Raw genomic sequence first — 26,437 nt, forward strand, 5'->3', positions numbered from 1 at the left:
ATAAACTTATACTAAGATAGTGTAAGAAACTCAGTTATGCATCCCTCAATATCAGTTATGTCATATAGGGTGAGTGAAGTTCCTACTATATTCTGAGTCAGATATCTTACAATAAGGGCAGATTAAATGTCTTAAGAGCCTGTGTCTATTCCTAGTGCTGGTTTCTGAGAGGCGTCAGTCAATAATACATTACCTCTATTCTTCAGGGTTTTTTTTTTTTCAATTTTCTATCCAAATTATTTCTGTCTAATGGTACTAATACATCTATTTCTCTTTAAATTCTTGACAATGGACTAGAGCAGTGCTGTCAGATTCAAACAGAAACAGATCCCTGAAGACTGCATATTAACTTAGAGAATCACAAATTAAGGAAGGTATAAGCAGTCTGTGGCCAACTTTGACCCCTCTGGACTAGAATATACAGCAATAATGATTGCACTATCCTGCTCCCCCTACCCCCAAAGGCATTTTATACAAGTGATAGCCAAATTGTTCCTATTTGGCGTCACACAAATTGTCCAGCAAAATATCAAAATACTCCAAATAGATAAGTGGTCAAATGATATGAATGGCTGACAAAAGAAGAAATACAAACCATTAACAACAGTGTGAAAGAAGCCTTCAAATCATTAATAAATGAAACGTCAATAAAAAAATCCTTAAGTTTCACATCACACTCAGCAAACTGGCCAAGATGGCAATATTCTCTATAGAAGGAGCTGTAAAAAGACAGGCATACTACTGTATTGGTGGAGCTATAAATTAATACATCATTCTGGAAAGTAATTTGAAATTATGCAAACCAAGTGGCTGAAATGTCCATAACTTTTCACCCATTGATTCTACTGCTAGTCACATACCAACCACAAGAAGGTAATTAAAAAAAAATAAAATAAAGGCTCCACATACACCAGAGTATTTATAGTGGCATCTTTTTGATGGTGGCAAAGAATGAAGGAGGGATAGCTAGGTCACATAGTGGATACAGTGTGAGCCTAGAGTCAGGAAGATTCATGTTCTGGAGTTCGAATCTGGCCTCAGACACTTATTAGCTGTGTGACCCTGGGCAAGTCATTTAATCCTGTTTGTCTCAGTTTTTTCATATGCAAAATGAACTGGAGAAGGAAATGGCAAACCACTCTAGTATCTTCATCAAGAAAACCCCAGGGGAGGCTAGGTGGTACAGTGAATAGAGCATTGGCACTGGAGTCAGGAGGACCTGAGTTCAAATGTGGCCTCAGACACAACATATAAACTAGTCTTATAACCTTGGGCAAGTCACTTAACCCCAACTGCCCTACAAAAAGCAAAAACAAACAAAAAAAAACCCAGATAGGGTCACAAAGAGTCCAACACAACTGAAAAAAAATGACTGAACAACAGAAAGAATAGAGAAAGGAGGGAGAAATGGAAGTCCACTGAATAGGGAATATCTAAACAGATTGTACTACTTGAACACAATGGAATATTATAATTACACAAGAAATGGCAAACACAGAGAAACATGAAAAGACTTATTTGAACCGATGCAAACTCAATTAAGCAGAGCCAAGAAAACTATGCAAAATGATTACAACAATGTAAAGGGAAAGAATAACCCCCATAAAATGAATGCTGTAAAGTTACAAAGAACAGGCTTGGTTCCAAAGAACAGATATGAAAGGATAGCTCCACTAAGTCTTGCAGATGCAGGATGTTCGTGAGTCTGAACCATTCTATATATTGTCACATTAAAAAATATATATTTGGTTTTTCTCATTTCTTTTCTTCCTTTAAAAAAATTCCCTATAAGGAGTGGATTTCTGGGAGGAAAAAGGATGAGAGATACAAGGAAAAATTAAAAAGCAAAAGTTAATGATAAAAAATATTTTTTTAAAGCAAATGTATCAAAATACAAAACTCTTGTTTTCCATGATCAATCATCCAAGAGTTACAAATCTTGTATATCAGCCATGAGGGCAACTTGGTGGTGTAATGAAAAGAGTGCTAGGTCTGGAGTCAGGAAGACTCATCTTCCTGAATTCAACTATAGCATCAGACATTTACATGTTGTATAATCCTGGGAAAGTCACTTAATCCTTTTTGCCTCAGTTTCTTCATTTGTAAAATGAGCTGGAGAAGGAAATGGCAAACAACTAGAGTATCTTTTCCAAGAAAACCTCACTTGGGGTCATAAAGAATCAGAGAAACAACAGAACAACAGCATATAACAATAATTATTCTTTAATAACTGGCCAAGCCATTTTTTAAAAAAAGGTTTTCATTCACCAAAGAAATATCATTAGCATAAGACTATACTGTATTACAAGTTTTCTTCAAATAGAAAGCTCCCAACTAAAACATTAATCCTTATAATTTACATTGATTACATAGTTTTCTAGATCAAGAACTTTTTAAGATGATACATGAAAATCTGTTTTTGGTACATCGTAGAAGCCTAAAGGGAAAACATGTTCAATGCTTGTATTTTGGAATTTGAAAAAATAAAAACCTGAGAGGATCAATTTGATGAATTTTCAAAAATGACTTTAAATGATAAGTATTTCCTTGACTCTGTTACTTAGCATTATGAATGCACATGGCAATCATGGGTATGTGATTATGACTAATGTTCCCTCATAAATGGCGGTTGGAATGGACAACACCAGGCATTAAGAGTTATAGATTTGGCTCTCCTAATCTTAACATACAGTATGAAAGATTTAAAAAATTATAATATTCCTTACTTTTCTCATATAACCATTACAGAGCCCTTGTAAAATACATAATTTTTTAACATGATCTGCAGTGCCAAACTCAGAACTTGGACCTGACTCTGACTTAGAATGCTTTTTGGTCTGTTATGGTTGGAAGAGGCAAACTAATACACAACGCTGTAGGGAAGGAATGCCTGTGTCTTTCCATAACAACCTCTGATTTATTAAAAGCAGAGTTGACAAGTTTTAATCTCCCTTGGTTAGATGGATTCAGGCTGCCATGCAGAGCCTTGAGGATTAGACAGTATGGGAACAGCCTTATGATGTTTTTAATAAAAATGCTAAAGGGTCTAAGAAAATAAAACTAACATTGGACAGACAGTACATGCTAAATATTCAGAATTAATTAAAATTGTTTATATATATATGCATACATGAAGCAGATGAATTAAAAACTAATATATTTACATTTAAATAAAATTTTAAATCTTTTATCAAGTATTTCCACATAACTGGGATTTGTGGCATTCTAGATTTCTAAGTAACATGAAACAAAAAATCTAATCCAAAAAGCATTTAAAAGCATGTACTATGTTTGAGCTACTGTGCTAGAGACTGGGAATGGAAAGACAAAATGAAATCAAATCTTTGCTCTAAAGGATTTTGTAGTCTACTGGGAGATACAGGGAACAGAAAAGGTAAAAAAAAAAACAAAACAACCAAACAAAAAAACCCAAACAAGTAAAAGGGATCATTTGAGGAGGGAAAAAAGAGTAACAATGAAAAGGATAGAAAAAGGCTTCCAGAAAGAGGTGGTACTAGAGCTGAATCATGAAGGAAGCTGGAATGGGGACAGACAATAAACAAATACTTACATACAAACATAATATATCGGGGATGAATGAGGGCAAGGCTCAGAGGGAAGCCATGGAGAATAAAGAGAACTGGGAAAGGGTTCTGCAGAAGCTGGTACGTTAGCTGAGATCTGAAAGAATTCAGGGAAACTAGAAGGCAGAGATGAAGAGAGAGAGTGTTTCAGTCTGGGGGTCAGCCAGTGAAAATGACTAGAGTCAAGAGATGGAGTTTTGTGTGCAAGGAAGAGCAAGGAGATCGTTGTCATTAGAACTGAGTATTTGCAGTGGAGTAAGGAACACTGGAAAAGTAAGAAGGGGCTCAATCATGAAGGGCTTTAAAAGTAAAACAAATAACTGCTGAGTAATTGTTAGTGATACTTTTTTAATTAAAGAGAATGGGAGATGACAAATGTCAAGAAAGTAAGGAACTAGTCAGAAAACTATATGAAACAGCTTGATTTTGATCCCTATAACAAGTCTAGAATGGACTATTAAACAAAAAATTTACAAGCATACAGAAAAGGAAAAGATGATTAGAAAACACAAATAGCATATTTCATAAAAAAACTGATCATGCTAAACCTACTTTATTTCTGTTTTTGACAAGTTTACTAAACTGGTAGATCATGGAAATGTTGCAGATATAGTTTAAGCATTTTATGAAGTATCACTTTTTATACTGGAGAAAGTGATACGATCTTGATAATAATACAGTTAGATGGAATTCAGAACTACCAAACATTAATGATTCTATGACGACTTGGAAAGACGTTCACAGTGAAATGCCCCAGGAATCTCTGCTTAAGCCCTATGTCTAGCACATAGTAAACATTTATTGTTGCTCACTCATGTCTAACTCTTCATACCATTTGGGTCTTTCTTAGCAAATATACTGGAATGGACGGCCATTTCCTTCCTCAGTAAATCAAGGCAAAAAGTAAGTAACTTGCCCAGAGTCACAGAGTTAGTGAGTATCTGAGGTTACATTTGAACTCAGGTCTTTGTGATGCCAGGCCTAGATCTCTCTCTCCCTCCACTAAGCCACCTAGTTGCCTCACAATCATTTAATAAATATTTATTGATTGATCAACATTTTCATCAACAACTTAAAGGCATAAATTGCACACTTATCTAACTTTCAGATAATACTGGCAAGGATAGTTAAAATAGTACAGATTCAAAAATATTTTGATAGACTAGAATAGAGGTTGGTAAACTGTAGCCTGTGGGCCAAATTCAGCCTATTACATGTTTCTACATGGCCAGCAAGTAAAGAAGAGTTTTGTAAAATGTAAAAACTGGCCCTACAAAACAGATATAGGGGCTGGATTTAGCCTGTAAGTAATAGTTTGCCAAATCCTGGACTTTGCCACTGTGTAGGATTTAATCTGTTAAAATTTACTAGAGACAAGTGTCATAAAAAAAGAAGGATGAGTATCAAAGAGGGATTCATAACCTTGGCATTACACTCAACTCCATACATTCAATCAGTTGCCAAGTCTTGTCTATTCTGTCTTCACAACATCCTAATATTTCTTATCACAAGGCCACTGCTCTAGTTGAGGCCCTTATCGTATCTCCCCTGGACTACTATAAGAGCTTCTTTAATCAGTTCCCCAGTCTCAAATTTCTTTCCTCTCTTATCCACTCTCTACACAGCTGCCAAAGAGGTTTTCCTAAAATGTAGGTCTTATCCTGTCTCTCCTCTGCTCAATAAACTCCAGTGGCTCTGTATTATCTTAGAATTAAATATAAATATGTCACTTTGGTTTTGAAAGCCCTTTATGGGCTAGCACCAATCCACCGTTAGCCTTATTGCTTATCTTCACACACAACACTCCATCTCTCATCTTTGTTTTTTTTTGCACTTGCCCCTGCTGGATTATCTCCCTCTTCACTTCCTCTTTTTGGAATGACTTGTTTTAAAGGAAACAAGTTTCCTTTAAAACTTAGCTCAAGAGTTACCTTGTACCACTCCTTATGCCCCAAGCTGCTAATGTCTTTCTGATCAAAATTACCTTATATTTATTTTGTATATGTTTACATATGTACATGCTTTCCTCCTACTCCCAACAAAAAGTAAACTCCTTAAGAGTAGGGGATTTTATTTTTTCTATTTTTTCCCTAGTGCTTATTAGCACAGTTCTTATTTATTGAGGGTCATTTTGTGGGACTGTGAGAAACAGGGAATTTTCACTCTGAAAATTTTCTTATATTGATGTGTTTTCACTCACAAACCACCTTGGTTACCTAAGTTTTCTAACAGGAAGAAAGGTGGCTTATATTTCATAATATAGGCTTATATACTTTTGAGGTTCTATTGTCTAGTGTCATTTGAGTATCAAAGAGGGATTCAAAACCTTGGCATTCCCTTTCACCATTTCACATGATGATATGCTTTACCCAGATTTGGGGATAAAAAGGAATTTTCCTATCATGGAAATCAATGGTTCATGAGAATGCCTCATGAAATTCTATGATAGATGGCTGGCACCTCTCATATAGGATGAATATTAATTAACTTATTAAAATATAAACTGTTTTATAATATAAATAATTAATCTTTATTAAGCTGCCTATTTATGGAATAAAAGACAAAGTGAAATTTATCATTAACAGAAAATGAAAGATTTCTCCCCACTACCCCCGCCAAGATTCATTATCACTTTGTAATGGAGAAAACCCAGTATTTTGACAGTTTTTTTTCCTTCCCAGAAGCAAGTGAAGATTGAAATGTAAAATCTTGAACCTAATAAATGTTTTGTGCTAACTACCCTTCTGATCTTGGTTTCCTTCACTGACAATAGTTTAAAATCATTTCAGAATATTCTTCAAACCCCCTTTCATTTGTACTTTAAGTCTTATTCAAAAATTATTTCACAGAATAATGAACTTCCAACAGTTCTGACATATATAGGAGAAAAGAAATTAAAACAGCATTATGAACCATTTTAAACCTATTAAAGAATTTCCATAAAAGGACAATTTTCCTTGGAATTTAATTAATCCTCATCTATATAAAATTGCAATGGTAACTACCCCATTTCACATTATTAATGGTTATATAATGTCAATGGCTCTGTAATGCTATTTAGGTGATAATATTTTCTCTTAATTTACTCATTCTGATTTATGATTATATTGCAAACTTATCTGTTTTATTTAGTTTAGCACATTTCAAAATAGAGCTTGGTAGCATACTTAATATTTCCTTTACTTTCTCTCCTTTTTAATTTTTGATACAAAATATTTGCTTTTCCTTTTTAAAAATCATACTATGTATTTATTTATTTTGTTAGTTTTTTTCCAAAAAACTTCCAATATTTAGCAGTTTCATGGTTTTATTTTCAGTGTTGTTAATGTCTTCCTTAATTTTCAGAATTTCTTCTTTAAATATTTAGTTAGGGGTTATTTTACTTGTGTGTCAATTAGTTGATTTGTTCTTTTTTCTCTTAAAAGCTAATTTAGCTATATCCCATATATTTTGATACACTGTCTCATTATTGTCATTTAGGAAGAAATTTTCAGTTGTTTCTATAACTTGTTCTTTGACCCAGCTGTTACTTAGAATTATGTTATTTAGCTTCTCAGTACTTTCTTTCCTCAATGACACTTTATTGACTATATTTTAATTGTATTGTGATCAGTAAATGATGTATTTTTCCACATTTTTATTAAGTTCCTTATGCCCCAATATAGGGTCATTTTTTGGTGTCCAGCTAAATTCCTTTATATTGGCATTCAGAAATTACTTTTTCTAAAACTGTCCAGGTCCTTAACTTCTTTGTCTTTTGGTTAGATTTCTCTAAGTCTGAAAGATACTCCCCACTTATTACAGTTTTATGATCTATTTCTCTGTCCTCCCCTCCTCAAATTCTATTAATTTTCCCTTTAAATATTCAGATGTCATGCTATTTGATACACATATTGCATACTGATAGGTTATCTATGGAGCCTTTAAGTGTAATGTGATTTCTCTGCTTATCTCCTATTATTGTGTCTATATTTACAACAGCTTTACTTGAAATCATGATTGGTAACCCTCATTTTTTAGTTTACTTGAAGGAAAACACATTTTGTTCTAGTTTTGTTTTATCTCTATGAGCATATCTTTATGTTCCAGGCGTGTTTCTCATAAATAACATATTGTTGGATTCCGTTTTCTAATCCACTCTTAACCTCTTCTACTGTATGGGTCCTCTCCTAGCATTGTTCCTGATTCTCTAAACTTTGCTGCTCTATTTTGGCTGTTTTCTTAACCTAGACGATCCCTTTCTCCTGGTCCCCTGTGGCCTTTTTATCCTGGGGATTTTTCTGTTCCTGATGTCCCCTCTTTCTACTGGGGAGTTCCTCTAGGAACCTCCATTTAGAGGAAGTGCTCAGGTTACCCGCCCTTCATTCTTCTCCCAGCTCCTCTCTTGTAAACTCTTTTCAGCTTTGCTACCATGCTCCTGCTGGGATCCTACTCCTCTCTTCCTCCCCACAATGGCTTTTCTTCTCCCATTAGAACATTAACACCTCAAGGGCAGGGGCTGTCTGTTTTTTGCACTTAGCACAGTGCCTAGCACATAATAAGTGATTAATAAATGCTTTATGACTTAAAATATAGGAGACTGAATCTCATTCACACCTACAGTTATGATCGCTGATTGTGTATTTGCCTCTATCTAGTCCCCTGATATTTTTTCTTCTCTTTACCTGACATTTACGATTAATAAATAAAACATTCTATTGAGGTTCCATGGCATCTCTTATCATTCTCCTTGTGCTATCTTTGGTTGTAGGTTTTCATTTTCTTCCTTTCCTTTTGATTTCTTCTTCCTGTTCCTCTTTCTGACAGCACTCTCCCCTTTATGGCAGTAGCTGCTAAATCTTATGTGACCCTTACTGTGACTCCTTGGTATTTGACTTCTTCCTTTTTGGCTGTTTATAGTATTTTTTTTCTTTGAGCTCTGGATTTAGGATATGATGTTACTGGGTGTTTTCATTTTAGGGTTTCTTTCTGGAGGTGATAAAATGTATTCTTTATATTTTTAATTTGCATTCAAATTCTAAGGGTTCTGGATAGTTTTCATTTATAATTTCTTGACATATGGTTATCAAGGATTTCCTTTTTGGTTATGATTTTCAGATAGTCAAGTAATTCTTAGATTACTTTTCTTTGGCTTGTTTTCAAGATTGATTGTTTTTTGTAATATGTTTCTTACATTTTCTTTCACTTTTTCAATTTCGTGCTTTTGTTTTAATATTTCTCATCACATTGGATTGTTGACTTCTGTCTGGCTCATTCTAATTTTTAGGGTTTTCAGTTCTTAGGTGAGGTCTTCCATCTTCTATCCTAAGGTGCCAATATTAGTCATTTATTTCCTCCTTCACCATTCCATTTTGTATCTCTTATTTCATTTTTCCAGATACTCTGTAGCCCTTGTGGCCAGGACATTTTTTTTTTCTGCAAGTTTTAATTGGATTTGTTGTAAAATTGATTACTCTCTTCTGCAGTGTTTGGGAATCTCTTAGTGAAAGGTATATTATCATAGTATTAGGTATTTTCCTAGTTTGCTCATCTATCTCAGCAGCCTAAATGTCTAAGTTAGAGAGAGAGAAGAGTCCTGTGTTTGGGTCAGGGTCTGCTCCTCAACTGTTGGATGGAGTGGGCATGTCATGTTTAGTCGTGATTATGGTAGCCAAGACCAGTCCCCTCCTTCATTCTTTTAAATTCTTGATCTTTTGTTCACTTGTAGGAATTTCATTATTTTTTCTAGCTCTATAAAATAATCACTTGGTAGTCTGATTGGTATGGTACTGATTAAGTAAATTAATTTAGGTAGTATCATCATTTTTAACTCATTATCTTTTCCATAAAACCCATTCATCTCATGAACTTACCTATACAAAGGTATAGAGACAGGAGATGGAAAGGTAACAGATTTTTTCTAGTCACCCAAGTTCATAAACTTGGAGTTATTCTCTACTCCACTCCCTCACTCTACATATTAAGAAAGTTTCCAAGTCTATTTTGCCTCCAAAAAAATCTTCCCATTACATTTCTTTCTCTCTATGTGGACACTACCTTGGTTAAGGCCTTATGGCATCTTCCCTGGATTATTATAATAGTCAACTCAGATAGTCTCTCTGGTTCAAGTCTCTTCCCTCCCAAATCAATCTTCCATGTGATACTCTGAAAACCTTAATTTAACCCACATTACTTCCCTATTCAGTAAACTCCAGTGACTCATCATTCCCAGGATCAAATAAACTCCTTAGTATGGCATTTAAAGTCTTTTAAAACCTTGCTCCAACTTTAAATATTATTACCTTTCATGAATTCCATGGTTCAGCAAACCTGGTTTTCTTGCTCTTCTTTACTTATGACTATTTCCTTTCTCTAAGCTTTTGTACAGGTTATCTTCAATGCGTATAATATACTTTCTCATCATAGCCTTGGCATTCCTACTCTCCTTCATTGCTCTGCTCAAGCACTACCTCTTACATGAAGCCTCTCCTGATCCCCCTATTTGCTAGTACTCCCTCCTCATTACCTTAGATATAACTTATTCAAGATATACTTGTATGTATGCGTATTTTCCCCCTATATAATTTAAACTCTTGTAGAGCAGCAGTATAAGCCATTTTAACCCCAGACCCTTGCACATAATATATGTTTCTTAACAGAATGAATAATATTTAATACTCTAATGGATTAGAGTTCTCATTGATATAGGGATTCCCTCCAGTGATGCACACTGTAACACATTTTGCCAGTCCATTATGTGATATTCTTATTTGCTTTTAAACACATAGATTCGGTACAGGGAGCATTCCCAATGTGCTAAGGAGGTTCAAGTTCTCCTGACAGGAGAAGGAAACTAATGGAACCCATAGGCTATTCAACTATTATCTCTTAGTCTTCTCATGTGACTAGCCCATCTTTTATGATCATATATTTCTTTGATAGCATATTTTAATGTCATTTCTTCTCCTCAAGTTTACTATATGCTTTTTATTTCTTTCAGTTCAAGACTTTCAAGTCTTCATTCATAGCTTTTTATCAACACATTCATCAAATGCATTCTTAAGGAAAATATTAGAAGGGAATAAGCAGACTTTTTCAAACATTACTTAGTAAACCACAACCTGGCCATAAAGAAATTAACTGAAAGATTCAAAGAATATAAAATTTCACTGTGCTTATTTTTGATCTTTTTTTTTGGAAGGGGAAGGGCAGGGCAATTCCGGTTAAGTGATTTGCCCAAGGTCACACGGCTAGTTAAGTGTCTGAGGCCAGTTAAGTGTTAAGTGTCTGAGGCCAGTTAAGTGTTAAGTGTCTGAGACCGGAATTGAACTCAGGCCAGCGCTCTATTCACTCCAGCCGTCTCGTTTATTTTTTATTTTATTTTTTCTAAAAAGAATATTTCATGTGGTCAAGCAAAACACTGCCTTAAAGATTCTAAATCTTTTGATAAATTAGCTCCAATGTGTATATCCAAGCTATACAAGATTCTTGGTCCTCTAATCCTTCATATCTAAGTGAAGCATAAAAGGGAGGGTATGCTCACCAAAGATATTTTTCTATTAACATCAATGAGATTCAGTGTAAAGGACAAGTTAAAGAGGGGGATTAAGGTCCTATAGCTGTCCCCAGTTTGCAGATGATGATATTTTGCTGGCCCCAACCCCCCGAACAGCATGGAGCTGCCTACTGACAACTCAAAAAAGACTAAGTATCCACATAAAAAAAATCCAAAACCAAAAAACTCAAACTGAATGACAAATGTTTAAAGAGCTTGTCTATCAGTGTGTGTAAATACACACACATATACACACATTGAACTGATACTGAAAATGGAAATAAGTGAGGTTGAGAACTAAACAGGAAGAAGAAAGTTTGCTAGATTAAATTCCTTTAATGATATCAAGCTTCCCCTGGAAAAAAAGGCATATTTTTCTTAACCATATTCTGCTGGTGACACTATAAATATCAAAAGGTACACTATCTTTTTACAGCTTCTGGTGTCATTTTATTATTTGTTTTTATTTTGTTAGTATATTATTTTATTAGATTTGTTTACTTATTTCATCAAATGAATTAAAATAGAATCATTTTATCATTTCAATGCCTGAGAAATTAAGAATACTATTTTTAAAACCATGATCTAATAAAAATAATAATAATTGCGTGTATCAGGATGCTCAAAGCACTAAAAAGTTATTTTGTTAAAATATACATGCCTTTTTTGATAAGCTAAAGATTCACCATTCTTCATAATACTGTTATAGAACATGATACTGTTGTACTTTTAAATACTTGTCAGATTGGGGAAAGGTTAAATTACATTTTTTTAAAACCATAAGAAAAATAAATAATCATACCTTAATTTGTGCAAATGGTCTTTCATAACCTCCAACATAAAGAAGGCCAACATTCTGGGGAAGCAGCCTACAATTTAAAAAATAATAATTTTCTTATCAACATTTCTGAAAAGGACAAGTAGTGTAATAAAACTAATATCTATACTACTTTTATATTATGATAAAATTAATAAAAGAAGCATTCTGGTATTTCAGATTATAGTAGGTTAAAGACATATGCTAGAAATAAAACCTAAATATAGAGCATTTTAACCTAAAAATAAGTAATTCTAGTAAAGTTGCTACTCTATCTATGGAATGACAAAAGGGTAAAAAGAATTTATTTGTTTTTTAATGTATTATTTTCTGGAACATTACTAATACTCCAGTACATACCAGTATGTACAATCCTAATAGAGGAAATTTGTTAAAATACTTCTAATGTTGTTAAATATTTGTCATCTTTGACTCCTTCCTTTCTTTGATCCCCATGTAAAACAAGTAACCAAATCCTACTGAATACTACTTTGTCTACCTATCTTTGTATTGCAACTAATTCTAATCTCTCTCATAATACCTCACGAATTACTTTAATAATGTTCGAACTGGTTTTCCTTTAACTTAATCCAACTTGAACACAGCAGTAGGATTTAATTTGGGGGGGGGGTGGAGGGCAATTGGGGTTAAGTGACTTGCCCAAGTTCACATGGCTAGTTTTTATGTTGTGTCTGAAGCAGGATTTGAACTCAGGTCCTCCTGACTCCAGGGCTGGTGCTCTATTCGCTGCGCCACCTAGCCACCCAGTAGGATTTAATTAATCAAACTAAAATAATACTTTCATTCTGTATATCACTTTATTGCTTAAAAACTTAAAATAGCTCCCCACTACTTTTAGGATCAAATTTAATTTCCTCACCCTGGTAGTCAACAATTCCTATAATCTACTCCCAATTAACTATTCCACTTTAAGTGGTAATACTACCCTAAAAGAATCCTCTGCAGTAATTAAGCTGATCCCTTTCCCACCCCTAATAGCTTATCCTTTCTCCTCTCTATCCTTAAATTATCTTATATTTATTGAATTTGTATATATATTAGATCCTCAGCAAAAAATAAATTCCTCGAGAGTAAGGGCTGTTTTGATTTTGTTTCAGATTTTAACAGATTGTCTAGCACACAATAAGCACTTAATAAATGCTTAGTGAATTTCCTCAGAAAAGGTTGTGTTCATTTCTACCCTTTTGCTCATATTGCTCCAACAGATAAAAAGTTCTACTCCCTCAGCAATGCTTAATTAATCCTTACTCTTTCAAGATCCCTATTTCTTCCAGTTTAATAAGTCTATACTACACTTAATACTATGGTACTAAGATCTCCACTTACCCCAACTTATGGTATTATTTATTTATGTATTATTTTCCAAATCACATATTTTGGTTACTGATCATAAGCTGTCTCATATTGTTCTCTACCTGCTTCCTTCGCACATATCTTGTCTCTCCTCCAATGACAGTGGGCATTTCTCAATGGCAGGAATCATGTCTGACATTCTTCTCAAAAACACAAAAGGACTGTACTCAATATAAGGTATTCAATAAAGAGTTTTGAATTTAATCAAAGTAATAGGGCTCAATATGAGCAGATGAATTCCCTATAGAGGTCTTCTAGAAGTTCCTCTTTGTATCTGACTTTGTATCAAGCATCAGAACACTAAAGGTCTCACCAAAGAGAACCATAAGAATTCTGAAGAGATTAGTCTAACAATCTACACTGGAGGAGAGAAAAGAACCAGATAAATTTAAAAGTGCATACTGCTTAGATTTCGAGATGCAATTGGATGGTCAAGCTACTGAAATGCATTAGTAGATATATCTGGAACAGATATTACAGATAAACAATAAACTGGACCCAGAATTGAAAAGATGAAGAAAAAGGGTTGGATTACATAAGAGAAAATGTTATACTTTCAATGAGCCCTGACACAAAAACTTATCTTTGGTTTTTTGTTTGTTTGTTTGTTTTTTTTATAAGCAATTGAGTGTAAGTAACTTGCTCAAGGTTACACCGCCAGTTTTTTTGTGTGGGTGTTAAGTATCTGAGGCCAGAACCGATCCCACGTCCGCCTGACATTGGGGCTGGTGCTCTTACTGCATCACCTGGCCACCCCAAAACTTATCTTTGTAACACAAAATTCTTCCTAGTGATACTATATTGCTACATATCCTAAAATGATAGAACTTCTGAAGAATGAAAACTGTAGATAAACCAAATAGCAATGGAGAACAACATGGAGGATATAAGGAAGTTGTATTATATTACAAATGACTACTTGTATACAAGAAGTGGAGAAGAAAAAAGATAATCAAGAAAATGTATGATGTATATCAATGAGATTGTTACCCATCCGAATAACAGGGATCATAGTTCAGAAATTGCAGGCATCAATAAGCATTTATTAAGTGCCTACTACGTACCAAGCACTGTGCTAACTGATGGGCATACAAAAACAAAAGGTAGTGGCTGTTCTCAAGGAGCTCAAAATCTAATGGAGAAGACAACACAAGAACAATTATGTACAAACAATATATGTACAGGGTAAACTGGAAAAAAAATAAGAGAGGAAAGATACTAGCATTAAGTGGGATCAATAAAAAGCTTCTCTTAGAAGCCTTGGGGTTTTAGCTGGGACTTGAGGGAAGCCAGTGAAAATGAACAGAGATGGAAGATAAAACATCTTGTGCAAGGAAGCTGGTGTCACTGAATCATAGTAACCAGAAATCCCCTAAAATTATATGCCAAGCAATACATTTTTAATGTTGAACTTAGGTAAAATCCATATATTAAGTAATGAAGAATGTGAAAAGAATAATGAAACCACAGAAAAAAGAGAAAGAAGACAAAATCACCTACTTGAGAATACATGTATTCAAATTTATAAGCAACCTTTTTTTTGTTAAAATAATTTTAACCTAGACAATCTAATTTGAGAGACTCTACAACCAGAGCTTATTTGACTTAAATATTTAAAAAGCATTTCTGTACTTTCTCTGGTTGTAACTCTAGTTCTTACAATTCTCTCCTCAGTTACTGTTGTGAACAAATGGGTACAATACTACGCACTGAAAAGACAGAGATCAGTTGGTATACATTCCCTCAACTCTCCTCTTCTATGGCCTCCCTACCTCATTTTTAATGCAATTTTACCTATTCTTCTCTGCTTCTTTCTTTTCTTTTTCTAAAAAGCAATTCGGGTTAAGTAACTTGCTCAAGGTTACACGGCCAGTTATTTTATGTGGGTATTAAGTATCTGAGGCCGGAACTGATCCTGGGTCTCCTGACTCCAGGGCTGGCGCTCTTACTCACTGTGCCACCTGGCTGCCCCTTCTCTGCTTCTTTCTCTATCTCAGAGGAACATTTGTTTCTATGCCAAGTGAAAGTTAATATTTCTGCAACCTTGATGCCACTTCTCTAGGTCATGCTCCAGCAATCATCCCCTTTCCCTCATTGGTAGATGTACAATCATTCCTATACCAATGAGGATTCCTCATATGCTGGCAAACCTTTTCAGATCTACTTTGATCTTTTTCCCCTAAAAAGCTCATCTTGCCACTTCTTTTCACTGCCAAACTTCTTGTGCCTCTATTTCCTCTATTCACTTACCCTTCAAACTACTTGCAGTCTGACATATCCTCACAATATTAAAACTGCTTTCTCAGATTCATCTATGATTAGTGACTGCTTTATAACCAAATCTAAATTCAAAGGCTTTCCCTCCGTATTCATCCTTTTTCTTAATCTCTCTGCAGCTTTTGATACTTCTGACCATCCTCCTTTCCAACAGTACAATGACAAATATGGAAATGTTTTACATGATTGCACATGTACAACTTATATAATCAGATTACTTACTCTTTCAGGGATGTGGAAGGGAAGAGAGAAAGGGAGGTACAGTATTTGGAACTCAAAACTTAAAAAACAAACAAATGTTAAAAAAATGTTTTAACATGTAATTGGGGAAAAATAAAATATTATTCAACAAATAAATAAATAAATATGGCTTTTCACCAAGAAAAAAACAGTCAATTTGCCTTTAAAGATGCCCTCCAGTAGAAAATAAAGACCAGTTTATTTGAGACCAGGTTTACAAATCAACACGAGTAATTAAATTTCAACAGAAGTTGAAAACGGAAAGGATCACAAAGACAGGGAAGGATAATGGAACTAGCAAATGTGGTCCATGTTACTGTATATTCGGTGGGACCTCTTTCTGTAGATTTAATGATTTTTGCAAAGTTCTCAAAGGAGAGGTAGAGTCATGCAGAAGAACAAAATTACAGAATTTGGGAATTAAAAGAGACCTCAGTAGTCACATAATCCAGTCTATACCTAAAAAGAAAATGCCACAACACCACACCTGATTAATAGTCCACCCAGTCTTTGGTTGAAAACTGTTAATAGGTCTGAAAGGAGAAAATCTACTATTTTCTAAGGCAACCAATTTCATTTTGGGATAGCTTTAAGTATTAGGAATTTACCTGCCTTCTAGGGTAAAAAAAAATTAAATCTAATCCCTCTTCTTAGTGATGGTGACTCAAGGTATCATAGCATCCATTCCCTACCTGAATCTTCTTTTCTCAAAGCTCAACATTCCCAGTTCTTTCAACTGATCTACATACAGCATGAACTTAAGGACCTTCATCTTTTCTTCTTCGGGACATTCTCCAGCTTATCCATCAATCATAATCATAAATTTTGAGGTTCAAAACTGAAAATAATTCTCCATATTTAGTTGAACAAGGCACGATACAGTGGTACTAACACCTCCATATTCCTGGAAGCTATGCCTCTCTTCATTTGGCTCACAACCCATTAACTTTTTTGGCTGCCATTTGCAACTAACACCTCAAATTGAGCTTGCAGTTCATTAATATCCCCAGATCTTTTTCAAATAAACTATTTCTCCCCACATTTTGTGCCTGTGAAGCTTATTTTCACCTTAATAGATTTAGCCCCCCAATTCCAGTTTATCAAATTTTGGGGGAAGTATAATCTAAAAAAAGCTAGGTGACACAGCTGTTACTATTGGCCTTGGAATCAAGAAAATCTGGGTTCAAATCCAATCTCTAATACTCACAACTGACCCTGGGCAAATCATAACCTCTCTGTCCCTCATTTTCCTCATCTATAAAATGGAGATAATAATAATGCCTAGCTCACATTGTTACTGTGGGGAACAAATGAGATAATTGTGTGTAAAGCATTTTCTAAACCTTAAAGTGCTATATAAATGCTGCTACTGCTATCATCATCATCATCATCATCATCATTTAGTGTATAAGTAATCTCTCCTACTATATAAGTAATCTCACCAGTTAATCTGACAAGAATTCCATCTAATGCCTTCATCCAAGTCATTCATAAAAAAGGGTACAGGACTAAGTATAGGGTCAAGCATAGATTGCCTATGCCACTATATGACACCCAACCTTTTTACAAAGCAACTAGATGGCACAGTGGACAAAATGTGGGACAAAGTTAGGAAGACCTGAGTCAAATCCAGCTTCCAAAAATTACCAGATGTGTGAAGCTAGGGCAACTAGCTTCCATCTGCTTCAGTTTTCTCATCTGCAAAAATGGGGGTAATAATAGCATCTACTTTCCTTGATTGTTCAAAATATAAAATGAGCTATTTGTAAAGCATTTTACAACCTTAAAGTGCCACAGAAATGTTAGCTGTTGTTGTAATTTCATGCTGGCATTGAACTATTAATGAATACTCTCCCCCGAGTCTGGCCATTTGATCAATATAAACCTATCTAATTTTGTTATCTTCTAGGCCACATTTCTCCATGTAGCTCCAATACGCTTTCCTTACACCTATGCAGTACAATGAAAAATTCTGGATTTTGGATACAAATAAATGGCTACTTTAATTCTAAAGAGTTCAAATTTTCAAGAGAAAATACATAGAATCATAGAAGTACACAGTTAGTAGAAACCTCAAAATTCATCTAGTCAACCCATTTACAATACTCCTGATAAGTGATCATTTAGCCTTCCAGTGAAAGGAAACATAACTTACTCTCAGACCTCCTATTTCATTTTCATTGTCAAGCAGTTTTTATTTGTATGGAACCTAAATTTATCTCACTTTGCAGCTCCTTGCATAACCCTCTGGCATCAAGCACATATAATGAGTCTAATAGCTTTACAAATGATAGCTACCCAAATATTTTTAGGCTATTACTTATATGTAAGTTTTCTTTACTATAGGTTAAATAAATATTGACAATTCTTTCTACTTTCCCCACACATATTAGTTTCAAATCCCACTGTCATCCAAGCTGCTCTCTTCTGGATATGCTCTACTTTGCCTTTGGAAATGTGGCACCCAGAAACAGACATGGTATTCCAAGTATGTAGTGAATAAGTACATTTCTTTTATATTATTTCAAACTAAGAACAAAACTTTTTGGCTATCACATCATACTCTTGAGCTTGTAGACCACTAACATCCCTAAGTGTTTTTCAAATAAACTGCTTTGAGTCACAAATTTTTTCTTTTAAACCTAAGGACAGGATTCACATTTGTCCTTTTTAAATTTCATGTTGTTAGTTTCAGCTCACTATTTCAGTCTTAAGGAACTTTTAGATACTTATTCTGCTATATATGCTAGTTATTCCTTCTAGCTTTATATTATCTACAAACAAACATGCCATCTGTCCATTTTTATTCTACAGAAGCAAATGCTTTAAAAAAAGTCAATAAACAATAAAAATATTAAAAATAAAGCAAGATCTTGTATTTGATGCATCTTCCAGACAGCTGTAAAGACAGAATCTACTATTGAAAACTGTCTAGTATAAAAGGTGAGATTTTTCATATGTTCCTATTTGTGGTTATTTGCTGACTGTATCAGTCAATCATTTGTGGAAATCTACTGAGTGTGAGAAGTACTTAGGTGGTTCAGTGGGATAAAGTGTGGAAGTTAGAGTCAAGAAGATCCAAATCCAAATCCTGCCTTAGACAACTAGCAGCTGTGTGACCCTTGGCAAGTCAATTAACTTCTCTATGTCCTGTCTGCAAAATGGAGTTAATTGTTGTGAGGATTAAATGAGTTAACACATAAACAGCATTTTGCAAACCTTAACATGTGGTACAAATGTTAGCTATTATTATTATTATCATCATCATCATCAATCTTTGGAATACTGCCTCTTCAAAGCAATTCATGATTACTTAAAAAGAAATTAGTCTAACGATCCATACAGGAAAGCTAAATGTATGAAAAATTCCTACTGTCCAAACAATGGCATGCAACATTGGTATGCATGCTTGGGTCAATACTGCAGCAGGACCAGAGTTGATGGGAAGAAGAGGAAGAGTTATGTTTTTCTGGGGAATGGAACTATGCTTTTAACAAAGCCAAGCCTTATTTAAAAAAATTAAATAAAAAAAGCACATTTTTAAACAAAAAATTCTCCCAATGATACTGCAAAAGTGGATTTCAAAACACCACAATCTCTAAAGAATTAAAACTATAAGTGACTAAAAAGTATAATGGAGGAAGATGACCTATACACAAGAAGTGACAATTTCATTCAGGAAATGTGTAACTGAAAAAGGTGGTGATATGATTATGTGTTGAGAGCGAGGAATAATAGATAAACAGCCTGAGGACTACAATTGAGTCCACAAAATGTAAAAAGACCTAGAAGAAGGTATCCATGAGAGAAAAAATGTGGATGCACTGGAATCTGCACCACTGGGTTGCTCACATTGATGAGATCATAGATTTGTTGAAATGAAGTAGTAAGTGCCATTCAAGTAATTCATCACAGACAAGGATCAAGATAGGATATATATATATAGCATTTCATTAAAGACTGCCTTCCAGGCTGACACTGGACAAAACATTTCTGAGGTATTATTGTAATGTTATCCCTTAAAATAGTTTTGTTCATTTTTCCATAGTATGCATTAAAATGTTAATGGGCCTGAGAATTATTTAGGACTTACTATGGTCAGGTAATGGTAGCATTTACATGACAGACACATGGCTCTCAAAAAGTATGCTATTAACATAGTAAGATATTTCTAGTTCCAATATTCTACTTTAAAATATTAAAATAACTATCATTGTAACTTTTATGTGATCTAAGTCTATTATATATATGTTAACTGTTGATGATACCAATTAAACATTTTTATAAATTTTGGGCAGGATATTATTACATCATAATTAAATAGCTTTAAATTAAAATGTAATGCTCTTTTTGAAGCAAGGAAATAATTTGTCAATATGCAGGAACAGCATGGTAAAGACTGACATAATCCTTAATGTATAGTCATAAACCTAGTATTTGAAGAAGAATGAATAAGTGAATAGATAGATACATAACTTCCAAAGACTTCTGATTTTTTTCCCCATTAAATTGTTGGCAGATGTTTATTCTTTAGTATAATTAGATGCATTATTATCTTCAGAGCTGCCAAAGTTGTTAGGGAATATAGTCTTTGGAATAAATGTAACAGTAAACATATGGAATTAAAGGAGAGGGGCACAATGGTTTATATCAAAAATTGAGAAAGGAAACTGCAGTACGTTAATAATGGACATATCTGATGTCCCAAATTTTAAAAAATGACTAATTACATCTATAGCTAATGGCCACAGAAAATGCAACTAACTCCCTGGAATCTACAGAGAAATCATTCTGAAAAGGAGCTATAGTTATTTAAAATGGAAAGTTGATTTATTAGGCTAAAAAAAATGGATTTTTAACTGTAATATCATTAAGCACATAAAAATCAATGGGTAGAATTCTACCTAATGATCACTTACTTCTAGCAAACCAAACAGTGGAAATAACATGTTGGTATTAATATCATCTAAAAAAATCATAATCATCAAATTCATGAATTCTCATCCCTTTGGGCATAACCCAACCCTGATACTCTTCTGTGTAGCACATTTTCAGGTAGAATGATTAAAAATGTTTTTTATTATTTTCATTCTTATGATTTTATTCTATAGAAAAAGTTTCCTATATGTAACATCAAGAATCAGGAAATAATACTTTAACATTCAGACAAATACTTTCCTGTGATAAAGGAATCTGCATAATATTCTATATCCTAGGTATTATTGCCCCCCCCTTTTTTTGAGAAAAATTACCCTTCACTTTTCAGATGGGTCAAAATTTTACACTTCCTTTTCCAGAGGGAAAATGTAGTAACATTATGTTAAGAAGTAGTTCACTACAAAAAAAGAAGCATAAAAGATACTCTAGAGACTGGAGACAGAGAAACTTATGCAGCCTGGATGTAATTCAGAACTCATTTTTTCAGACTAAATTACAGCACTAAGTCATGTTACTCTCTGTTTCAATAATAGCTATGATCAATCAAAAAGAAAAAAGCGTTAGATATTCCTATATTCTTTATTAAAAAGAAATGTAGACTTACTTCATATCTGGGTCAGTGTTTTTTTTTTCCAGAGCAATTTAAATTAGACCTATTGTGTATAGCAACAGAACTCTATAGAATGAAGTTCTGATTGACACATGGGTTATAAAAACCAAAATGAAATCAATGGTCAAAGTGTCTTGTTCATGTAATTTTCATTACATTAGCCTGCTATTTACAATTAATATAAATTTGAACACCACTTCTGTGGTATAAATTCCATATGTAATCTTTTCCTTAATGTACAAAATATCTCAGCTTTAGAACTTTAGGGTGTTTTTTTTTTTAAAACTGACAAGTAAATATTAAATTTCTTACCTAAAAAAAAAAACCACTCCTTATTGACTTTATATCTTGAGTAGAGTAATACCATAATTCAGATTCAGACTATTTAGAAACAATTCAACAAAAATCTGCTTATATAACTCAGTCAACATACTCTTTTGCTCAAGGAGAATGACATTAATTGACCACATATTTAAAGATTTTGCAGAAGCATTTAACTCAGTTGATTAATCTCTAGCAGAATCTCTACTGAAAAATAAGAACTGATATCTTAACCCATTTTGTGCATTCATTTGAGAGGCTTAGTCTGAAAGAATTTATGACTAATTATAAAATACTAAGAATTACCTTAAATATAAAACAAACTGACCAGCATGTTAGCTTGCTTTAATTATTTTTGGTTTAATTAATTATTTTTATTACTAATTAAATTATTTATCTTTTATTTCTGTCTAGACAAATTCATTTAAAATTGACACAAAATGTGAAATGATTTACACTCAGTAATTAAAAAACTAATCTGTTCCAAACATTAAAAAAAAACCAACTAATTTTAGACCCTAAAACAAATGAGTAGTAAAAAAGGAGGCAAGAAGTACCTACAAGTGAAGAAGAGCCTTCTCCTGCTGACATTAGGAATACCTATGTAATATGCTCAAACTGCCTCAACATCCATGATAGAAAATTACAAATGGAATTTAAAGAGCAGTTCTAAGTTTGAATTTTCTAGAAGATTATATGTAAAGGTAAAGGATTCCTAGATGTGAAATAAAATTTAGTTATTTCTATAATGAATGGGGTTTATAGTTAGTGAATAAACACAAAGTATTCTTCAATTGATTGATTGTATTAAGTAATTAATGTGAATTCTGGAAGCAGGCTACAGACATTGTCATCTTTGAAAAGGTCTTTTCCAATAAGAGAATGAAAAAAAAGTAACATTATGTTTGTTTCTTTTCCATACAATTTAACTTGACTTTCAGACAAAGTCAAGCAGTATAGGAAATAGAATTAAATGAAATAATAAGAATAATAAACTATACTTTCTAATAAAAATTAGCAATTTAATAAACTTCAAAAAATAAATTAAAAACCCATTCTAAAATGTCATTTCCCTATAGAAGAATTTTATATTTGTCTCTTATTGACTTCTGTGAGGAAGAAGGAGCAATGGACAAAATATTGGACTGGGAAATAGTACAATTTAAGTCTTAGTTTCTTCATCTGTCAAATGAAGGAGTTGAACTAGATGGTCTCTGAGGTCCCTTCCAGGTTTAGATCTATAATCCAAAGATCCTCTAAAACTGGGTTTGAAATCCTTCTTCTGGCACTTAATACTCATGCAACTATAATAAGTGGCTTAATCTCTTTGCACCTCAGGTAACTAAGTACATAAGTTACAAATAGGTTTCAATCTATGTTGGTGATTTTTCCAAACATTTCTTCTAGAAAAAGTTCCCCATTATGATTGTTCAAGGTCTCTCATCTCAAGTCCTATACCTAACACCTCATTCTCCACAGATTACATCATATCTTGCTAGTATACAAGGCAACATAATGTAATGTTTAGAGTATTGCACTAGGAGACAGGTATAATGGTAATGGGAATCTGAAGATCTTCCCTGCCCCTTGGCCCTTTGATATGCTTAAGTGACTTTGAGAATCTTCCTTGATTTGAAAATATACTCTGCCCCCAATAGGCTGCATATGGTCACATGGAGCCTGTGGTGGGAGGCTTGTTTTTCAGGAATGCCTACATCTTGTTACTTTTTGATTAGGCAGTGGGTCGAGAAGGCTATATATACTCTGATGTGAGGTTTTGCTTTGGGGCTCACTTTGGGAAGAGTTGTGTGATTTGGCCAGATGAGACTCTGGTCTGCCTTTGAGCCCCTGTTTCTATCCTCTGAAGTTCAGGGTGCTGACTTTTCCCCCTGAACCGGGTAAATGATATATGTTTGATTAAAGTAAGCTTGTTAACTCCTTTTTGAGTTGCTTTCCTTTAGTAAAGCAGATCAAAAAACCTGTACTAGCAGCCATCCTGGGTATGCTAGGGTGCTTGCTGCTACACCAGGAAAAACCTGGGTTCAAATCATGGCTCATATACGTACTGGTTTTATGAACTTGGGCTAAACCCTAATTTTTAGTTTCTTCATCTGTAAAATGGTAATAATAATAGCATCTAAGTCATAGGGCTGTTGTGAGGGAAAAAAAGGTAACCTTTTTGAAGCTCTGCATAACACTTAAAGCACTCCATAAATGCCAGGTGATGTCATCATCCTTACCAATCATGCTATTTTACTAAGTCCAGGCCTAAGGTGAATAAACTTTTCTTAAGGGGGAGAAAAAAAAATACACTAGTGTTCACAGAAATTCTGAAGTAGGAAATAAGCAAGAAACTATGAGGGTAGCTGAGAAACAAAGAATTCACAGAATTTAAGATTTGGAAGGGAACTCAGTAAACATATAATCAGAGTACAAATGAAAAGAATCACTTCTATAACAGACCCAAGTGACTGCTCACCTTTTAATGCTTCTTTTAACTCCTCTATTTATATGCCAAAGTTTCTACATAGCTCTAGTTTTTTCATCAGGAATGGTTGGAAATCCTTTATTTCATTAATGGTCTATTTACTTCCTCTGTAGAATCAGATTCAATTTTTTGGGACAAGTTATTCCTGATTTAAGTATAGATTTTTTGCTTTCTGAAGTATATTCCAAACTCTCTGTTCCCTTATAGTGGTGGCTAAATCTTGTATGATCCTGTCACTCCTCAGTACTCAAATTCTTTCTGGATATTTTTTTCCCTCTTTAACATGGGAGATTTATACTTTGGCTATAATATTCTTGGGAATTTTATTTTGGGGTCTCTTTCAGGAGGTGATTAGTGGATTCTTTCAATATCTACTTTACTTGCTGGTTCTAAGTGATCTGGGTAATTTTCTTGTATGATTTCTTGAAATATTTACATTCTTTTTTTTGGGGGGGGGAATTTATGGCTTTCAGGTGTCAATGATTCTTAAATTATGTCTCTTTGATATGTTTTCTAAATCAGTTGTTTCTATTATGAGGTATCTCACTTTTATTTTTTAGGCCTTCTGACTTTAATATTTCCGGATGTCCCATTGAGTCATTAGTTTCCATTGGGTTAATTCTAATTTTCGAGTTTTTTTGGAGGTAAAAGGGTTTTTGGTAAGGAATCTTTTTTATTCATTCATTCATTCATTTTTCAGCATTCATTTCCACAAGATTTTGAGTTATAAATTTTCTCCCCGTCTTTCCCCTACCACCCAACCCAAGATAATGAGCCTACCGAATACCCCAATATGTTCTTTCTTATATCCTCCCCCATTGCCCCCCCCCCAGCTTTCTAGTAGGGCAAGATGGATTTTTATACCCCAGTGACTTATTTTATTTATTCATTATTTATTTTATTATTCTATACCCCAGTATCTTATTTCCCAGTTGCATGTAAAAAAACAATTTTTTAAATCATTTGTTTTTAAAACTTTGATTTCCAGATTCTTTTCCTTATTCCCTCCTCACCCACACCCACTGGGAAGACAAGCAATTCAATATAGGTTGTACATGTGCAAAATGTTTCTATAGTAGTTATATTGTGAAGACTATTTCCCTTCATCCTATCCCACCCCCCCACTTATCCTATTTTCTACTTTGACCCTGTCCCTTTCCAAAAGTGTTTGCTTCCAACTACCCTCTCCTCCAATCTATCCTCCCTTCTATCATCCCCTACGTTATTCCCTCCCCCCCTACTTTCTTGTAGGGTAATATACTGGTTAAAAGTTATATACTTCTTGCTCCAAGCTGTTGATTCTCTTTCCATCTTTCTTTCATAGCTCTCATTTCTTTTCCTATCTTTTCTTTTATTGCTCTCATTTTGCTTTTAAAAATCATTTTGAGTTCTTTATGAAAAACTCTTGCTCTAATTCTTCCAGGAATTCTGCTTGGACTTGTGTTCAATCTTCATTTTTCCTTCTGAGGCCTCGCCTGGAGATTCTAGTTATTTGTATGGGTTTCTAGCCTGAGTTACCGTGTTGCAACAATAGCTCTTTATGGTAGGAGTCTTTTTTGATCATCCTTCTAGTCTACTTGTTAACTATGGGCTTTATCTTTTTTTTTTTTTTTGCTTTTTGGAGGGGGGGGGGGCAGGACAATTGGGGTTAAGTGACTTGCCCAAGGTCACACAGCTAGTAAGTATTATGTATCTGAGGCCAGATTTGAACTCAGACCCTCCTGACTCCAGGGCTGGTGCTCTTCACTGCGCCATGTAGCCATCCCTGGACTTTATCTTTACTACTGGGGAGAATATCTGACCTGAGCTTCCATTCTTTTATAGTCCTCTGCTACTTTCACAGCTCAAGCTGTGGCCCTACAAGCTTTTAGTGCTCCCAAAGTGATTTAATCTAAGGTAAGGTATGATCACTATCCTGGTTTTTGCCCTGCAAGTTCTTGGTCAGGTTTGGGTCTGTCAGCTTGTCCCTCATTGAGTGTTTCAGTAGATTACGACTGGATTCTGCCAGTTATTATCCTGTTGTGAGGCTCTATTGGTTCAGAATTACTGAACTGTATGTTCCCCTTTGGTCTCAGTTTCCTACCCTGGTTATTTCACTATAGGTTTCCATTCTAGGCTGGAGGCTACAACCAGCTCTGCTGCTGCTCTTGGAATCAGTCACACAGCTACTCTTTGTTTCTGAACTTCTTGCTTGATAAGTACACAGATAGGAAATTGCTAACGGTTGCTCCTCTGCACAACCAACCTGCTTTGT

At 34.3% G+C, this 26,437-nt stretch overlaps 1 protein-coding gene across 2 annotated transcripts in view; it reads right to left on the reverse strand.

The window, feature by feature from the left end:
- RNGTT (RNA guanylyltransferase and 5'-phosphatase) overlaps positions 1 to 26,437 on the reverse strand; it is a 399,154-nt gene that overhangs the window by 51,682 nt on the left and 321,035 nt on the right. For both annotated transcript variants that reach the window (XM_069065120.1, XM_069065121.1), the window contains one exon: positions 11,921 to 11,987. In XM_069065120.1, the coding sequence (XP_068921221.1) occupies positions 11,921 to 11,987 (67 nt within the window). The remainder of the gene's footprint in view (positions 1 to 11,920; positions 11,988 to 26,437) is intronic.

The sequence above is a fragment of the Petaurus breviceps genome, unplaced genomic scaffold, assembly GCF_028583685.1.
Source record: "Petaurus breviceps papuanus isolate PSGF00001 unplaced genomic scaffold, PetGlider_PUasm1.0 90667, whole genome shotgun sequence".
NCBI classification, from domain to species: domain Eukaryota; kingdom Metazoa; phylum Chordata; class Mammalia; order Diprotodontia; family Petauridae; genus Petaurus; species Petaurus breviceps.